The sequence below is a fragment of the Pempheris klunzingeri genome, chromosome 23 (genome assembly GCF_042242105.1).
Source record: "Pempheris klunzingeri isolate RE-2024b chromosome 23, fPemKlu1.hap1, whole genome shotgun sequence".
NCBI lineage: Eukaryota > Metazoa > Chordata > Actinopteri > Acropomatiformes > Pempheridae > Pempheris > Pempheris klunzingeri.
This window is the reverse complement of record NC_092034.1, coordinates 14,174,058-14,192,095: the sequence shown is the minus strand read 5'-3', so window position 1 is coordinate 14,192,095 and position 18,038 is coordinate 14,174,058. Positions and strand designations below refer to the sequence as shown.

General features: G+C 43.9%; 1 protein-coding gene across 2 annotated transcripts in view; it reads right to left on the bottom strand.

Annotated features, from left to right (window-relative positions):
- The window catches only part of dock11 (dedicator of cytokinesis 11), a 51,871-nt gene that overhangs the window by 3,167 nt on the left and 30,666 nt on the right, over positions 1-18,038 (bottom strand). The window contains exons 32-53 of one of the 2 annotated variants that reach the window (XM_070855308.1): positions 17,751-17,932; positions 17,048-17,161; positions 16,588-16,675; positions 15,875-15,954; positions 14,759-14,879; positions 14,432-14,498; positions 13,894-13,941; positions 13,383-13,528; positions 12,657-12,772; positions 12,283-12,420; positions 10,416-10,598; positions 9,923-10,036; positions 8,729-8,944; positions 7,236-7,293; positions 6,301-6,407; positions 5,752-5,874; positions 4,459-4,572; positions 3,421-3,567; positions 2,582-2,792; positions 1,879-2,069; positions 1,540-1,640; positions 1,238-1,376 (exon numbers count right to left, since the gene is read on the bottom strand). In XM_070855308.1, the coding sequence (XP_070711409.1) occupies positions 1,238-1,376; positions 1,540-1,640; positions 1,879-2,069; positions 2,582-2,792; positions 3,421-3,567; positions 4,459-4,572; positions 5,752-5,874; positions 6,301-6,407; positions 7,236-7,293; positions 8,729-8,944; positions 9,923-10,036; positions 10,416-10,598; positions 12,283-12,420; positions 12,657-12,772; positions 13,383-13,528; positions 13,894-13,941; positions 14,432-14,498; positions 14,759-14,879; positions 15,875-15,954; positions 16,588-16,675; positions 17,048-17,161; positions 17,751-17,932 (2,804 nt within the window). The remainder of the gene's footprint in view (positions 1-1,237; positions 1,377-1,539; positions 1,641-1,878; positions 2,070-2,581; positions 2,793-3,420; positions 3,568-4,458; positions 4,573-5,751; positions 5,875-6,300; positions 6,408-7,235; positions 7,294-8,728; positions 8,945-9,922; positions 10,037-10,415; positions 10,599-12,282; positions 12,421-12,656; positions 12,773-13,382; positions 13,529-13,893; positions 13,942-14,431; positions 14,499-14,758; positions 14,880-15,874; positions 15,955-16,587; positions 16,676-17,047; positions 17,162-17,750; positions 17,933-18,038) is intronic. The other variant, XM_070855310.1, reaches the window with a different exon arrangement.

Below are 18,038 nucleotides of genomic sequence, written 5' to 3'. Positions count from 1 at the left end.
AATACAGACATTTGGCAAATGCTACTGACGGCACGAGCACAAAATACACAACCCTGATGAGAAATGGTGAAATATGTAACCAGGTTACGAACGTCCTGTCTGTACGTCACTGTGAAGCAAACTCATTTTTACATTCACCCTTGGGGGAATTAGTTTACAACTACAGACAAAGGCTTTTAAGGAGTGGGTGGTGGAGAGAGTCATCTTGTGTGACACAGTCCTTTTTCCAAGAAACGCTCATGAGAAAATTCTGTTTTCCTGGACGCCGCATTAATATGGCTTCCCACTGCAACTCATTAGCACTCCCTTCAAGTGTGCCCATGACCCACGTTAAACATAAAAGATCAAGACGTATTGGGGAGAACTTCAGCAACCTGACAACCACAGCTCCATTACAGTGGCTGCTGAACATTATGGAAAACTTTTAGAAACATTAGGCAAGGCCAAAGTCTTGACCTCAGGCTTGTATTTATGAAACATAGCCAGCAGCGTTAATGCAGTGATAATGGCTCTTTCCGTGCCAGTAAAGTGCTCGCCCTTTTAAAGTGGATCACTCAGGTTTTTCTGCATGTTGCCTTTTTTAGGCCCAATGCCCCTTTGGGATAATTTGCATATTAAGCATGTTATAAATATAAGCCAGAGAGCAATGAACTTCAACTTCCTCAAGGTAATTATCGGCACAATAAAATTAAAGTTTTTACATTATTGGTGCGTTAGGTTGTGTGATTGAAAGAATATGGCAATGGACACCACAATTCAAATTGCAAATGATGATTCTTATCTACAGCAACTATTTTGATTTGGCCCAGTTTACATTGTTCATTACTGATCTCCTTCCGGAGTCAGTGCTCCTGTTACTCTGGACAATCCACGGAACACACTGGACAGTTTCCATGGGGACTATTTCTTCTGCTGTAGCTCCGTAACTGGGACATTCATGTTGCTGTTGAATTTTCTAAATGCCATTTTGTAATTCTGTGAGCAGCAGAGACAAAAATGTTGCTTATGGTTTGAGAGTGATAACGATGTGATTGTTGGTGGTTGAGTGGCATGAACCCTGCATTGATTTCAGCAACCTTTCTGACCACATCAAAGCAGATGTAACCATATGAGTAATCAAGGAAAAAAGTGTGTGTCTGGGTGTGGTGAGGTCGGGGTGTGGTCCCAATGAAGATCATTTCAGGTTAATAAAACGTATTGTTGTTATCTGGGCTGAGCTCACGGTGAGAAACGTTACCTGCTCGTGGATGATGTCAGATAGCTCCTTTACCATTTCTTTAAAGTTGGCCTTCAGGCCCTCGTGGTACTCGAACTGGTCCTCTTTGATCAGACGCTCGTTTATGTCCAGAGCCATACTGCAAGCCTGGACAAAACGCCTGCAGTTTTTCAAATAAAACCACAAAGTTAATAGATTCTCCGATCACTTATAAAATATAAATAAAAAGTGATAAAGAAGGAAGAAGCTATGAAAGGCAAAAGCACAGAATAATTAAAAGAAGAATCAACAAGCAGTCATTTAGTTATAAAGACAAAGTGTACCTGAAAATGTCTTTAAGGTCTTTTACTTTCTTGTTGCCGGACTGATTAGATTTACTGTCGTCCAGGAAAGCTCTGGCGTAGGCCATGGGACCTGCATTCACCTGCAGCAAAACATGCCTGTAAGTGTTGCACATTCTTATGCTCTGATCAGTGCAGATAACAATCTGCTTCCGCTTCGCCACTGACACACTGAACTTTTTGTTTCCTTCATATATGAACACTGGATGTCCAGTTTACCAAGTAGAAATAGAAAGTGAGTGATTCTCTGTGCAGCGGGTGAAAGAAGATTTTTTTTATTTTTTTATTTCACTTTGCTGTGTCCGTGGGGGAAACCTTTACCTGCACAGAGACGCAGCCCTGCAGTTTGAGCTGCAGTTGGATCATGTCCACCTCCTGGTTGGAGCAGAGCTTGGTCAGCTCTGCCGTTCGCGCCTTCATCTCATCTATGGCCACGTCCACCGGCTTCAGCTCCACCTGTTTCTCCCCCACCACCTCGATACGCTTCTTCACGTACGGGAAGGTGTTGGCAGCTGGGGATGAGAGGGCAGGAAAAACTGACAGAGTCATGCATGCAGATGTAACCAACTGAAACACGAGTGACATTGTTTTTGCTGTCGTGGGTATCAGCTCTTTAGGGCGTACAGTTGGGCTCAGGCAAAGAGAGGCTGGGTCATCAGGGAGGGATAACCTCAACTGGTGGTGCAGGTCAATGAATGAATAAATAAGATTTGAATAGGATGTAGCTGGAGGGATCCTAACATCCAGCTGTCACCTGCTACAGAAACCAGATGCTTTAATGTTTACTGCCAGATAGGAGCTAACAGCACTGCACACATGTACAGATAAGGCAATAAGTGGCCATTATTAATGCATTATTAATGCAGTGTAAACAGTGTCTTGGTTTTGTCTCATCTCCACAGCTTTAGGCTGTATGAAGTTTGTGCCACATGTTTGATGAGCCCGTCGGCAGGCTAACTGGCTTGCTTTCCCATAACCGTTAACGCTACAGTGAGGTGCGGGTGAGCGAAGGGGTTTCATGTACTTGTGAGCACGGTCCTCCTCTTGCACTGCTCCTCCACGCCACCGTGCTTTTTGCCCGACAGCGTGTAAGGCGTCTCGAACACAAATCGGTTGATGTTGTGGCACTTCTCGAAGTCCGTCTTCTTCTCTGGTGCCTCCTTCTCCTCAAAGTACGACTTGACAAACGTCACCTGGACGTAGGCGAACTTGGGGTCCAGGTCTTTGGGGTTGACCTGCGATAAAATATGAATGCAAAGCACAAAGGGTCAGAGAACTGGGTGAGATGCATGAGACTTAACGGACACGGCCCTTGACTTGTTGAGAGAGGATGTCGGAGTAATAATGAATATTTCATCCATTAGCAACCTTAGCCTCTCAAACATCATAACAAAACACCTCTGACATTTAGAAAATTCAACAGCAACATGAATGTCCCAGTTACGGAGCTACAGCAGAAGAAATAGTCCCCATGGAAACTGTCCAGTGTGTTCCGTGGATTGTCCAGAGTAACAGGAGCACTGACTCCGGAAGGAGATCGGTAATGAACAATGTAAACTGGGCCTTCTTCAAACGCTTGGCCATGACAGCATATGCTGCCTCATCCACCTCCCCTGACTCATTCTGAAGCCAACACAATGAAAGTAGTCAAAGAAATCAATATTCATCCTGTAAGCCAAGACTGCACAAGGACTCTGTGGAGGAGAAACTAAACAGTTCCCACATTAAGTTGAACAAATGGTATTTTCTTAATAAACACAGGAGCAGGGCTTTAATTCCAAATGACTTATTTTCATTTTAGACTGCATTTCAAAGTCAAGACATCAAGACTGTTCATTTCCCTCCTCCCTCCATCTGCCTCACCTTGTTTGAGTCCTGGATTATCCTGACGTTTTCTGGCCCAAACTTGTCCCCGTAGAGCGTCAGCAGCCGCTGGGAGATCTCAGACAGGCCAGTGAGCTTGGGCTCTTTGTAAATGTACTCCTTCCCGTCCTCTTCTTCGAAGAAGCACTGCACAGAATACATATGCTCGTGTTACAAAATGACTGGGGATCCACCGTTTTATTAAAAGGCCAATTATTGCAATAAAAATGATCAAATGTGAAAACAGTTGCATAAATACACATGCTGTCAGGTCTAAGGTATACGTTCAAAATGATGATAACTAGTTCAGTTAAAGGACATTTGTTGCAATGTGTTTATTAATATGAAAATGATATATTTGTCCTTAATGATATTAATCGCTACAATTGTCTCAGAGGCAGAGCTGAACTGTAACAGGATGACTCTGTCAAACACTAAATAAGTGGATTTTAGACCGTGTTACAGCATTCAATACATGCCTTTTTAAGACGTTTAATACTTTTTACGGCTTTCCATTAGTTAATGTGAGTTTGAGATTTATAAGGACCCATGGTCAGCCTGTGCAGATAGCACTACATTATGTTTGTTATTCACTCATTAAAATAAGACATCCTGCTTTGTATTTGTACAGCTGCAGTTGCTTTACTGGAAGTTCTTGTCTCGGTCTACCTAAACAATACAGAGCCACATGCAGCCCATTTGTACTTCTAGCTGTAAAACAACATCGTTTTGGAAACACTAATATTACCTCTTTAAATTGATTTCTCACTTACTCCTAAGGCTGTATTTCTCGTGCACTGCGCTGCTCATCAATGCTGATTTTATGTTTGGCTTGGGGAGGGTGTAGACAGATACGTGCTACCTGAGACATGATGACACAGTGACCATCTTACCCACACATTTTCCCATACAGCACAGCGCGGTGTGCCAGGTGCATTTGGAAATGCCATGTTGGTGCACGTCAAACAGGGGCCGTGTGCTGCTCATTGCACTTGCACCTTTACCAATCTAGCCTTTGAGGCTGCCTGTTGACCTCACCTGTCCATAAAAAGCCACTCTGAAGTAGGTCCCCAGCAGCCTGCGACCTGACTGTATCACCTCCATTATCTTGTTGTAGGCTCTGTGCAGGGTGTCGTACAGTCGGCTTAGTTTCTGGACAAAAAAGAAGACAGCTTGCTTCAGATTGAGGGCAGGGCATGCAGAAAGAAGCACTAGCATTTCAGTTTCGCAATGTCCCAAAAAGCATATGTAATCTTCCTGTGTTCACATCGATGCATACATACATACACTGTGACTAGAAATGAGTCACTGGGTGCATAAGGCTACCATATATAATTGATTATACATGTGTATACATATAAACTATTTGCTGAAAGGATCTGGAAACTCTAAATTGCCCACAGAACATGCCAGGCTGTCTCTTGTGATAGGCCTGCGGGACCCCGACCAGGATAAACAGGCAATGAAAAAAGTCGGATGGATGGAATGATCACTTGATGCTCTGTTCTATTAAAGGCATTTGATAACAATCATGTTGTATTCCAAAAAGATGAGAGTGACACTGAAAGTATGTGGTTCGAATGGTCTAACTGGTATTTGGCTGTTGCTAATTTTATGTGCCGTCACATGAAGATGCCAATCCTGTGAATGCATGTGAACAAGTCTGCCCGTTCAGAAGCACAGATCGCTTCCTCTCTGCACCCATGTTTAAGATTAATCATGCTATGATTTCGCCGTCTCGTGCATTTTCTCTGCTTGCAGATAATCTATGATAGACAATATAAATACATTATGTTGTTATTCTATTGCCAATGTGTACTGTAACTAAAAAACACTAACCCTAACCTTAACCATCACCAAAGAAATATTTTGACACTTTTAGTTTTGTCAATAACAAAAACATGTTCTCTCACTGGGGTCCATCCAAATGGCCCAAAAAACACTATGGGCCCCAAACTGTGTTCTCCATGTTTTCTTACCCTATTAAATGTGTACGACAGACTGAGGGAGGGAGGGATCAGCTCTATGGGTGATGAGAAAAGAGCAGGGGAGCAGAATGGCTTGTTGAGAAGTACAGCGAGGCTACTGCTCTGCTGAGTATTGACATATCGTGGCGTTTCCGCCTCCTGTGCGTCCCCGGTGTAAGGAGCCAAGGAGTGGAAACTTTACACAAAAATATTTACACGAAGAAAATGTTTCTGCAAACCAAAGTGCTTACATCTGTGTGGTTCCTTGGCCTCCTAAGCATCCTCAGATGTTGATACATCACTTTGCAAAGAAAGGCAAGAAACAGTGGCAGCATATCTGTGTGTGGGGACGTTGCTACGGTACCTCATACTCGTGCCGCTTCTCATAGATGGGGATAATGAGTTTGGCAATGTGCGTGATGAGCTCATAGCGTTCGGCTTTCCACAGTGCCTCCACGCACACCTCGAAGTGTTCAACCAAGACTTCCTAAAGGTTGGCAGAAAATAAAATAACAGATCTCTTTTTATGTGTTTAACTCATCAGATCAACAAATATGATTCATATTAGGATAAGAGCTGATAAGAGCATTTTCAATTTTTTCAGTACTTTCAGCACTGATACAAATTACAGTACGATACCAAAACAATAGTATTTTGATACCTAACTTTGAGTTATCTTAAAATAAACACAAACATTCATACATGAAATAATCTAAAAGGGGTAAACATTCAAGATAAAATATATATAGTATATATAAAGTATAGAGTTTTGTTACCAGCCAATGAGAATGACAATGAAGTCAGTTGTTGTTTGTGATGTCCAGATTGACTAACTATTGCCTACATTTTTCAGGGTCACTTCGCAACGTCTTAAGCAAATGAGAAATGAGAAATCCTGTGCAGATGGCCCCACCTCGGTGTAATAGACATCTTGCATCCCGGTGTCTTCTCTCATGGCGGCTTCCTCTTCAATATTCAAGGTAATCTTCTTAAAAGCTGCAAGGCCGCTGGGGAACAATTCTAATGGAGGAGCAGCAGAGACGAATTAGAGAACTGCTTCGCACTGACGCCCAAAAGAAAATCCTCTTCCTAATGCTGTACTGTTTCGTGGATGTAAAGTTCTGAGGTTGTAACAGGAGCAGCATCTCAACATCTAGCTGCAAAAACAGCGAAAGTTCACGGAAATCCGAATCTTTGTTGCTCAAAAATATAAACAAATAGACAAAATATACGCTGACATATGTTGTTACAAGAGGGGGTTATAGGGAGACATCAAATATTAGTGCACGTTAACAATGGAAAACAGAGGCTCTGTGTACACACCCTGCTGTGCATGCTAAACAAATGTTTGAGAGGTAAGCGCTAGCTGTCATCCAACTGTGGCGCCGAAAGATAAACACCAACTCACATTTGTTTAGAGGATGATTTGACAGCAGGTTGTGCATTAGATACAACTTACCAATAGAAAAAAAGCTGCATTGTGAGGCTGCTAGATGTCAGCGTGCTGATCTAATAACACCAGCATGTGGAGTGTTTGCATGCCGTATCTAACAACGGTCAGTGAACACACTGCCGCGCCTTTAATCACCAGTGCAGGCAAATCTTCCTGCCGCACCACAATACTGTAATAAAGGGTGTGTGTGTGTTTGCAGTGAGGTTGGGTACATTGTATGGTCTGTCCTCACAGTGTAATTGTGGAGGCAGCTAACTATTACTATTGTGGAGGCAGCTAACTATTACTTTGCATACTGGCACAGGAAATGTGTAAGTCACAAATGTAGATAGCAGCGTTGTTTATATATGTGAGTGTGTGTGTGTGTGTGTGTGTGTGTGTGTAGAGGGCCTTACTTTTCCTATGCAGGTATTCTGCAACCAGCGCAGCCACATGAACGTAGCACATGGCCGCCTGTGGAGGCAACAACAAACATCAGCAGAATGAGAGAACATTCCTGCAGCAGCAAAACAGGACCAAGAGTGGAAAGGTGCAGCTTTCCACTCTTGAAATGGGAAACCCACAGTTGTGAGTGTGTCGCTTATCCCATACTGAGGCTTATACATCTTTACTAATGAGCAGTGATAGTGACATGACTCTGTTTTCCTGTTTGTTTTATGAGTCCCTTTAAATGGATTTTAAGGGCCTTGAATTAAATTTTCTTTGTGTACAAGCATTATTAAAGAATTGTGTAAAATGAATAAGATAAAAAACAAACAAAAATAGAATAAAAAATAAATAAATGGGAGGAAAAAATGGCATATAAAACAGATAAAAACAAACAAATCATTATGAAATAAATCAAGTGAAATGTTTTAGGACAGATTTTGCCATCTTGTCTCTCCTGCTTGTGAAAAGTCCTCTTAGCCTTGCGTGTACTGAAAATCAGCTAAAAAAATAAAACAGGACCACCCAGATTCTCAAGCTCTGCGTCACCCCCAACCTTTTATTCTGTATCAGCCTCCTTTGTAGACATGGAAACAACCAATGTTTGTTTCTTAGTTAACAGAAATCCTTTTGTTGCAGCATCACAATGATAAAAAATGGCAAACCTGCTCTGGCCCTTCTCCGATTAATGTTTGAGACTGAATAAATGCTACATTAACACCACAAAATGCTCCAGGTTGTTTTTTATCCTGTACTGTTATGTCAGTACAGTGTTTTATCCAGCCTGTGATCTTTGGGCGGTGTACCAGGAGCAACACAGTAGAAGATGCTTCCTTGAAATTGTGGGCAGTTCCAATGCAAATTCTCTCTCTAGTACTCCAACTGGATGACCTCTTTTTAGTTTTACTGTCCCAACTGCATGCTGAAACAAGTTTCACGACACTAAAAATACCCTTACAGGTAGGATGAGTGGGACTTCATGCAAAATAAACCCACTCAATCATCACCTATGACCCACTAGAACTGTGTGTGTGTCTGCAGACATCCCGCTGACCTCTGCCTGTGTTTTCTTGCTTCGCTGTGTTCGGGGCCTTTTCTGGGCATCAACCTTTGACCTGTGGCTGTGCGGCAGGCCAGATCGTAAGCGGGCATCGAAGAGGAAGTAAGGCAATTATAGCGAGGCGAAACACCAAGCGGACGTGTTGGTGGGCACCTCAACTCTAACTGCTGACAGCTGAGCATTTAAATGTTGTGTTTAAAAGCCACAACCTTCTCATTTCACCTTTCCCCCATCACTGAACACCCTTTTTGTGTCTTGGGCTATCACAGTTGAAAATAATTGACAGGAGATTGTGAAAGTGAGTTGGTGATATAACAACCAGGACTTGCCTGTCCTGTTGGTGCACATTATTTGGAGAATAAAAATAATGAGTGTGCCAGGGTTTGTTCTGCCTGTTGATACCTCAGAGAGATCTCCATTCTTGAGGTGCGCTCGAGCCATGCTGTCAAGCCACGTCCGTCTCAGTTCGGGGGTGCTGGCGTAGGACCGGGCCAGGCTGTACTGGAGGTCCAGCAGCATCTCCGGGTCTTTCTCGTGCTCCCTCATCTGGGCCGTGGCCATCAGCACTGTACGGATCCGCTTAGTCAGACCCTTCACTTCGGAGGGGAATGCTGTGGACTGCGGGGAAGAGCGCACACACACACATGCAGGCACGTGAAAACATGATCAGATCCAGTAAACCTCTCAACAGTTACACCACTGAACCTCCAAACGGCTCTGTGTCACTTATCACCTTCATCTCATATCTATCTGCAGTGTTAACAAATCAGTCACAGTGCAACACGTAGGACAGGAGAGGACTTCTGCTTTCACGCAGCCGAGCCAGCGGTCAGAACCTCCACATCTGCGAGTACTTCCTTTCAGCTCACGGGGATAATTCACACTTTTAATTGGCCTCCCTGACCAAAGTGATGCTGCTTCCAGCGACGATCGCTTCTGTTTCATCTGTATTTGGTTCATTCGTCTGCTGCATACTTCTCCTGGGTCAGCATGTGCATGTGTAGTTGTTTCTGCTGGGACCTCGTTGTTGTCACTGTCTGTTAATTTGTGTAATAAATGTGTAGACATAAAGTCCTGGGTTTTCTTTTACGTAATTGAGTCCCTGTTTGAATTGAAGTTTTCCCTGGTGTTATCATTCTTGACTGATCACCAAGAGATAATATGCTCATTCCTAAGATTATATCACAAGTCCACTAGTTGACGCACGTTCACATAAGTCTGATTAATGTTACACTTTGACACCAACTGAGGTTATTTTCCCTTCTAACTCGCTCAAATATCTAGGCTCGCAATGGGGAGCAGTGTCTTTTAGAAATCTAATGGCTGGTGTTCAGACATAATAAACACAGGCGCACAGAGCTGGATCACAGATAAGCTTTCTGTAGTTTCTGGGTTGAATCCTCCCTCGGCTTGGACAGGTCAGTCTTATATGGAAACACTTCATACAACACAAATGTACGCGACGCCAAATCAGCCATCTGACTATCTTGGTGTTAGGGTTTTGATGTTTTCTCAGTTCAGTTATATCGGATTCAGAGCTGTGACTGGTAATGTTTCCTGGTTTTCCCGCTCGAGTCATGCCACCCCCTGCTTTACCTTCATGGCCTTGTCGCTGTTTGCAAAGTTGTTGATGATGGAGAGAGACTCCTGGAAGCGTGAGCTGCCGGTCAGGGCCACGTCGGAGATCAGCTGGCTCACAGCGATGATGATCTGGACAGAAGAAGGAGCAAAGGGAGGATGAAACGTGGGGGTGGAGAATGGGAAAGACAAAAGGGAAAAACAGAGAGGAGGAGGAGGAGAAGAAAATGAAAGGAGGAAAAATAACACAGTCACGGACAGCTTTCTGTTACTGTTAGCAGAGGAGCCAGGAACTAAGCACCTGTTTAAACACCCTCTTCACATTCTTCATCTGCCTTATGAAAGCAACTGAAGTGCTCAGAGGAGCGTTCGTGGAGGGGTGAACATCAAAGTAAATGTTGACACCATGTGAGTATTTAACATATATGAACAGAGGCCGTGCCTTCAGGGGGAGGACGTGTTTCCTCTGTGTCTCCCTCTATTGCAAAAGCCAACACTCGCTCCACTTCACCTGCAGGTGTGTGCGTAGGAAGGTCTTCCTCTTGGTGTACTCGTAGTTGTTCCTCATCAGCAGGTAGAGCAGGGCTGACGCCTCGGCCCTCAGGGATCCCAGTTTGGAGACGCAGCACTTGAGCACCTCGCAGCACAGAGCCTCGCACAGCGTCACGCGGCCCTTAAACAGCACCGAGGGGAACTGACGGGACAAAGTGTTGGTGTATTAATAGAAGATTCTGGGCCGGGTGCAGGATTAGAAAGATGCTGTAAGCGTGTGAAGAGGACAGCAGGGGACATTGGCAGTGAGCCATTAGAAAGGAACAGTGTCCGTAAAAACACAGAAATCTGAAACTCCTGCAGTGCTTCCTGCCTGTCCTTCAGAATGTGTATTTCATGTGTCTGCGGTTTTTATGAAGCTTCTCAGCAAGTGGAATGAGTTTGTGTCTGCATTTTTACTTGAACAAACGTGGATTACTACTCACATTCAAGTTTTGAATGCCCCAATACAATTAGGCTTTGAAAAATATTTATAAATATTTAGTCTTGAATGGACAAAAGTTGATTTCAGCTCTTTATTTCACAATTGTGATGAATACAAACATTAACCTGAGTAATGGATTGTTCGATCAAGACTTCCTCCACGGGGCCACAAAGTGTGCAAATGCAAGTAACTGCGGTAACATGACGAGGCTTTTCAGACTAGACACAGGCAGATGTGCGCACTTAAGTTATTGCAAAATGCAGATTTCTGTGGTGGATTTTCTTCATTGCCAACAAATAACATCAAAAGTACATTACTGTTAGACCATCTGCCAGTACTTTTCTACTTCCTTGCTTCCCCTGTTGTGTTCAAGTCTTACTCACCACAATTTCATTGTCCTTTAATCATTTCTATTCATTCATAGTTTCGTAAGTTTAAATGTTTAATGCTCGAATACTTGAATTTTTGCCTTTATTTTCGCATGTGAGCCAACTGCTGGGCAGTAGGGTGGTGTATGTGGGAGTCAAAATGAACTACACTGATGTGATAATGAAGGAAGAAGTCATTTAAACGTTAGTAATACTGCAGACAGGAATAGAATATATCAGGCCTTGACTAAACACTGGTCATTGGATTTGATTTGTTGACAATAAAAAAGGTAGAATATTGCAAACCATATCCACAATAGTAATGAACGTGTACTCCCTGATCACTAAGCGCTGACTTCTCTGATTTAAGTGAACTCAATGTGTATTTCTCCCTCATTTTTTGATACTCTGTCGGAGCTCTCTCTCTGTCGGAGCATGGTTGTTCTGCAGCTCCAGAGAGACATTTACTGTCAGTTACTCTGCAGTGAGAGTACATGTCAGAACAGAGTCACTCCCACTGCTCTCCCCTGATTCATCGCACAAGCAGCCAAAACTGATACTGCTGATGGTAGCGGTGGATACCACCAGATACCCACCCCCCCCCCCACCAGGAAGTGGCAGGGGAGGGTGGGTTTCCTCTCTTGGGAATAGCATGTGTTACGTCACTAGACTGAGATCGGCTTGCTTCCACGTCTAAAAAGAAGTGCATAAATAAGAAGTCTAAAAAAAACAGTTGTGAATGAGATACATGAGGCAGCATGTGAATATGGGTACAAGGCAGCAGCATCAGCAGCAGCAGCAAACACAGGAAACAAGAAATATTTATTCGACGCATCTGCTCTTTTCCTCAGTGATTAATGCCAGTTGTTTTGGACGGCTGTATAAGTGGCGACATAAGTCACTTCTGTTTGTTTACTGGTGTGGAAAATGCTGTGGGCGGCATCCAACACACAGCGTCTTGTCTCGGCCATACTGATTTCACTTTTGACGCAACGCTTCACACCGTGTGCACGTCTGTGCGTGTGCCAACATACCTTGTTAATGAAAGCCCTGAGCGCGGAGAAAACGTGTCTGAGGGCGGCTTCTGATTGGCTGACTTTAAGGAAGGTGAGGTAAACGTCAAACACCTTCTTCATGAGCGGGTTGTGCCCGTCGCTGTCCAGCAGCTGCGTCTGCCGCACGCACACACACGCACACGCACACACACACACACACACACACACACACACACACACACACACAACCAAACATATCTTTTTCACTTCAAATTGGGCACTACAGTGCACTTGCAGACACCTCCTTACTGGCTTGAGTTGAATGAGTGAATATAGTCACATTTGAGGCGATAGACGTGTTTTTTATACATCAGTCTGAGTGTGTGTGTGTGTGCGTGTGTGTGTGCGCTGACCTTGAAACACTGAGTGAAAAGAGAGAGGACATCCAGGACACTCAGGCAGACCTCGGTGGAGATGTTGCCCTCCAGCAGAGCCTGATGGTGGATTTCTGCTTCTGATGGCCCCGTCCCTTGAACACACACGCACCAAACAAACACGTGAAAAAAAAAAAAACAATACCTGGATGCAGCGCATAATGTAGCGCCGCCACTGTGTGCTTTGTTCTAGATATTTGTTTTACAGGCAGCTCACTGTGTGTGTCTGTATTTGTGCTTGTTAAGCACAACTCTGTCTAATTAGCAACTCGTGTGGCTGCCACCTGGTTTAAGCTCTCCAGATCTAACTGACAAATGTGGTTTCATGTTTAAACGAGGCTTTCGTCTGGGTTTCAACACTGAAACAACACTGTTTGGTCCAAACTAATGAATTCGACTTGGTTACTTGTAGGAAAACCAGTTGGAAAAACTGCTGCTCTGCCACAAAGCTGACGTTTTCCACTTGTAAGTTTACTAGAAGAACATAAGAACCAAGTTGATAGGGAGGTCTGTATTAATTCAGTTACTGTAGTTTTTCATATGGTTGGTGGGGACAACATTTACTGTTGTAGGCCTTTCTAGGAGAAAAATTGTTAAAGCCAGTACACATAATATGAAACCAGGAAATGATGTAGTGGTTACTGATTGCAGATTAGAAAAACAAACCCCTAAGAGTTGTGCACATGGACCTGAGTGTGAGGTTACCTATATTGAGAGTGAGGGAGGCCTCCATGGTGCTGAACTGGTGCATCTTAGACTGCATGAGGCTGGCTCGGTTGCAGCGCATAGCCGGCATCGTCTGAGACTTCCTGTCTGAGGAGAACAGCTTCGACACACACACCTCCGGACTCCTTTATAAATAAATAAATACACATCGGCAGACAGAGAGAGAGTGAAATTTGAAATATTAGACATGAAGATACATAAAGGAAATGAGGCCAGACATCGGCTGCAGAAACTCTCAAGCTAAAGCTGCAGGTGTGTAAGCGGTTTTATTAAACCAGCACAGAACATCTGTCCTTCAGGAACAGGAAGGCGATGAAATGGTTAACCAAACCACACAAAGATATCTATGAAATCTAGAACCTGACGACTGAGAACTACACTTCCTCAAAACTAATTTGAATAAAGCAGGGGGGGGTTATATTTCTGATGTTGGACAGAAAAAGCACATATGATAGGTGAGACAAAATTGTTTGTGGTCCTCCAGCCTTACCTGCCAATGTTCCTTTTTCCAATATAACGAAACTGAACCAGACAGATCCTGCAGGGAGAGTGGAAATAATGGAAAATGTGAGCAGGAGCAGGGGAACTGTGTATGGATGTCCTATTCTTTTCAGTCCTGTTATTCTTTCAAGAAGCTTTTATGCTCTGTTTTGGTTAAAGAGCAATGACACAGCGCTGCAGCATCTGAGGAATACCATCTGACTGCTGGGTTAAGTAGTTCAATGCGTTATCTCCCCACAGTAAAGCGAAAGTAAATTCATTTATTTGTGTTTTCTTTTTTTTTTTAATGATTTAGTTCCGGGAGCTATTTTCCATTTTTCCAAATCACCTCTAACGCTCAGAATAGCAACACCTGCATTAAACGACACAAACACGCAACACAGCTGATGCAAGACTGTTGGCTTTAGCAATGTTTGACATGTCAAAGGATGTATGGTTTCACACAGGATTTATACAGTGTCATTTTGAATGTGTTGCAACAGACCATTCTGTTGTGAAGAACTGTTTTTTTTTTGTCCAGTACTCACTCTAGCAAACTGAGGAAGTTCATGATGTCTTGTGGGCTGACCTTGTTCCAGTAGGCAAGTAGAGTGTCTGGGGGCAAACAGAAAGAATTTAAACTATTTAATGGATGTTTTTTTTTTTTAACCGTCAGCTTTCATGTCAGGACAGCTCTGAATAAATAGCTCCTGCTCCTGTCAGCCAAAATTCCTTGATGGGATATGCCTCGCTGCAACAGGCAAGCCATGCAGGAAAGGCTCTAACTCAAAATAGCAGCGAGGGCAGTGATGTCATGTCCTGTGTTTGGTGGATGAAGGCCCGACTGTGCAGGGTGGCTGTAGATCATCACTGACCCTCTGACAAGGTCTTGACAATGTGCAGGAAGGACAGCAGGAGGCCCTTGATCTCGTACTGTCCCAGTCTGCCGACGGGAGGCGCGGGGCTGCTGCTCATGGTGGAGCCACGTCTCTGCAGCTGGGACAGAGCACAACACACACACAAGACGACACACACAATTACCGTTGGGATATTAAAATTCATGGGGAGGAGGGAGAAGCTGATTCAGCCAAGCAAAACTAGTCAATTTCCACCTAACTATCTTAAGTCTGGCATTGTTCTTTGTTCAGTTTTGTTGTTTGCACTGACATGATTTTTGATACCTGTTTGGGCACAATGTTAATAAGAAAATTCTGTTTTTCTAGAAAAACACAGGTTTTACTGTCAGCATCTACAATCAAACAGCCGAAAGCAGCGACGCAGCTTTCAATGCTCTCCGATTTCCCTTCCCTGTCTCGTATCAATGAGAATCAAACTAGCTAGTTGTTTTCATAATGAAGCTACCAGGAATCTGCAAGCAGTCGAGTGCGGACATCTGCTCATTAGATTATGTAATGATTCAAGATTAGGGAACAAAGTAACTTCGAAATGCATCGATGAAAGAAAGTTTGAACGATTAAGCCAGTGTGCTAAAAGGTTCCCAGAGTACGTATTTATAGAGATGATAAACAATACAATCTGTCTGTACTGAACATGTGAGTGCATGTCCAAACAGCAGATTCACACTCAGCATGAAGGCTCGTGCCTTCTCCAGCATAAACCTACTAACATGTGGTGTCTCTGTATGTGTGCAGGCCCAGACCAAAATAACTTTTTCTCTTCCATTAAATGGATGGCAGTCTTCGGTGTGTGTTAAATGAAGATTAATGCGGCCCAACTGTGATCCCATTTCCATCTCATTTAATGTGTCACAGATGCACAGCAGGAACACGGAGGGGTTTGTTATGTTGACCCCATGTTCGGAGACCGCAGGCCCTTCAGATTTGGACACTGTGTCAATTGGCATGAGCCTCATGCTATCATATCATCTAATCCACCTCTTCACACGGCAGCAAAGCCAGTATGCGTCTGGCTGTGCCGGGCTACATTAATGAAGTGGTTAACTGGATCGCCCCGATGTGAAATGTTCTCACCTCAATGCTGTCTGGTGTTCCTGGGTCCATAAACAGAGAGCCTCTGGAGTCCTCTCTCCTCACTGCATGGCCATTCAGACCTGGAGCCGACACAGTGCAGTATTGTGAATGTCAACAGAAAGCAGCACAATAAAGTGTTCTCTCTCTAGATCAGTTTACTCCTCATAGAGGAGGCAAATATCCAGCTAAATAAAGTCTTGTGTGAAGTCTGAAAACTTAACCCTAGTTACATCACCAGGGAAAAGAAGCTACTGAATTGCACTTTGGGACATGTGAGAAAAAGTCATACTAGACTAGAGGTCAGGATATCTCGTCTTCTTGCTGCTTTGATTTAGAAAACTGTTTCTTTTCGATCTGTCTCTTGTGGGCTCCCGTCTTTATGGAAATGCAGTTCTAAGTAGATGGAGAACTCTTTTAAATATCTAACGCTGAAGCTTTTCAAAAAGCTTTTCACTGGCAAATGGTATATACAAAGTAAAGCGTCTCCATCGCCACAGATGAGTGAAAAGCTATGATGGGGTTGGGGGGGCGCAAATGCCAGACAAAAACAAACAACAATCAGACAGACGGTCTGAGTGGCACATGTCTGGCACACAGATTCCGCTTCAGTGGCAGTGCTGCCAATGGGTCGAGCTGTGTGTAACGTGAATATTGCTGTGTAGCTGTGGCGACAGAGGAGCTGTAAACAGGAAGAGGCTGAATGCCAGATGTACCATGCAGTGTACCGTGGTCTTTGTCAATCGCAGTGCTGATTCTCCTGCTGTCTGTGGAGCCCATTGATATCAGGTCATCTCTGGATCCCTGGAAAACCACAAGATGGAAGGAATGCAAATGTGTTGCTGTTCAGATGTACGTTGCTACATAAAAAAACAAAACTAAATTCAGGTTTTAGTCTAGTAAACCTTTCAGGGTACAGACGATACAATTACATTCTCTGACGAATTACAGTTGAATTTTGAACTGTCTTGTCTTAAAACACACACGCATTCATTTCCAGATGCAGAGTCCAACGAAAGATTTGTAACACTCCTTGGACTGTGTATACTTCTTCTTCATTATATTAAGAAAAGCAAAACTTGTGAGTCAAACTGGGATCTTCGCCGCATGAAGATGATTCAAACAAAACCCTAAGTGGCCCCAGTGTATGAAATCCAGCTTTCCGAGGGGACTCACATTGAGGCCGAGCCCGGGGCTGGAGGTGTGTGGCTGGACGGACAGCTGCTTCAGGTTCTGGTACAGCAGCTCAACAAGCGGCAGGTAGAGCAAACAGATCCTGGCCTGCTGGTTCTGAAACATTGAATATAAAACACGTTTGAACGCTGACGAGTGACACGCCGTGAAGTTATTCAGGCAGACAAAATGACTGCACGTGTAATGACAGAAGAGCATTGTGGGTTCATGGTAAATACACAGTGGTGCCCTGCCCTTAGCACACTACTCAACAACCATCTGTCCCCAGCAGCTATCAGCGGAGCCCGCACTCTAAACACCGATATCTTGTTAAAGTGAGCACACTGTGTCAAACCTGCGTTGCAAACATTGACTGTTAGTGTGCAACGACATGACATGACGTGCAAAAAAAAAAAAAAAAAAAAGCCTTTGGCACTGGATGTAAATCTTAAGTGAACAGTGAGAGTCCTTGTAGTGCAAACTTAATCAAACTTAATCAAAGTTAATCTGGGTGAAATCTGGCCTAGTTGGACGGATAATGAGGTGAATTTTTTGGGATATCCTGAACTAAATCTGTGTGGATTAATTGCACACTCTCTCATATTACTATCATCCTCCAGATTTGAATTATTCTGAACAATGACTGTACCACACTGTAATCTGCTTGTCCCCCCCCCCCGTGATCAAGCGCCCCATCCTCCCTCACCTTGAATGCTGTGTAGCGGTCATCCATGGCATGTTTAATAAGGAGGTTCTTGAGCGCGCTCACGGCCAGCTGTCTGACCTCGGGCCCTTGCTGCAAGGCCTCGGCCACCTCCCTCAGCAACAGGCCCACCAGGAAGTGGTTACGGCAGTAGTCCTCCGTCAGGCTGAACTCTAGACTCTGCTCTGTGGTTGGGCCAGACAAGGGGATGTCTATGCATTAGTACGGGCTGCAGTGATGCTGAGAACAATATGAATGATTAAATTATTGGGACACTGTCAGTGATGAAGG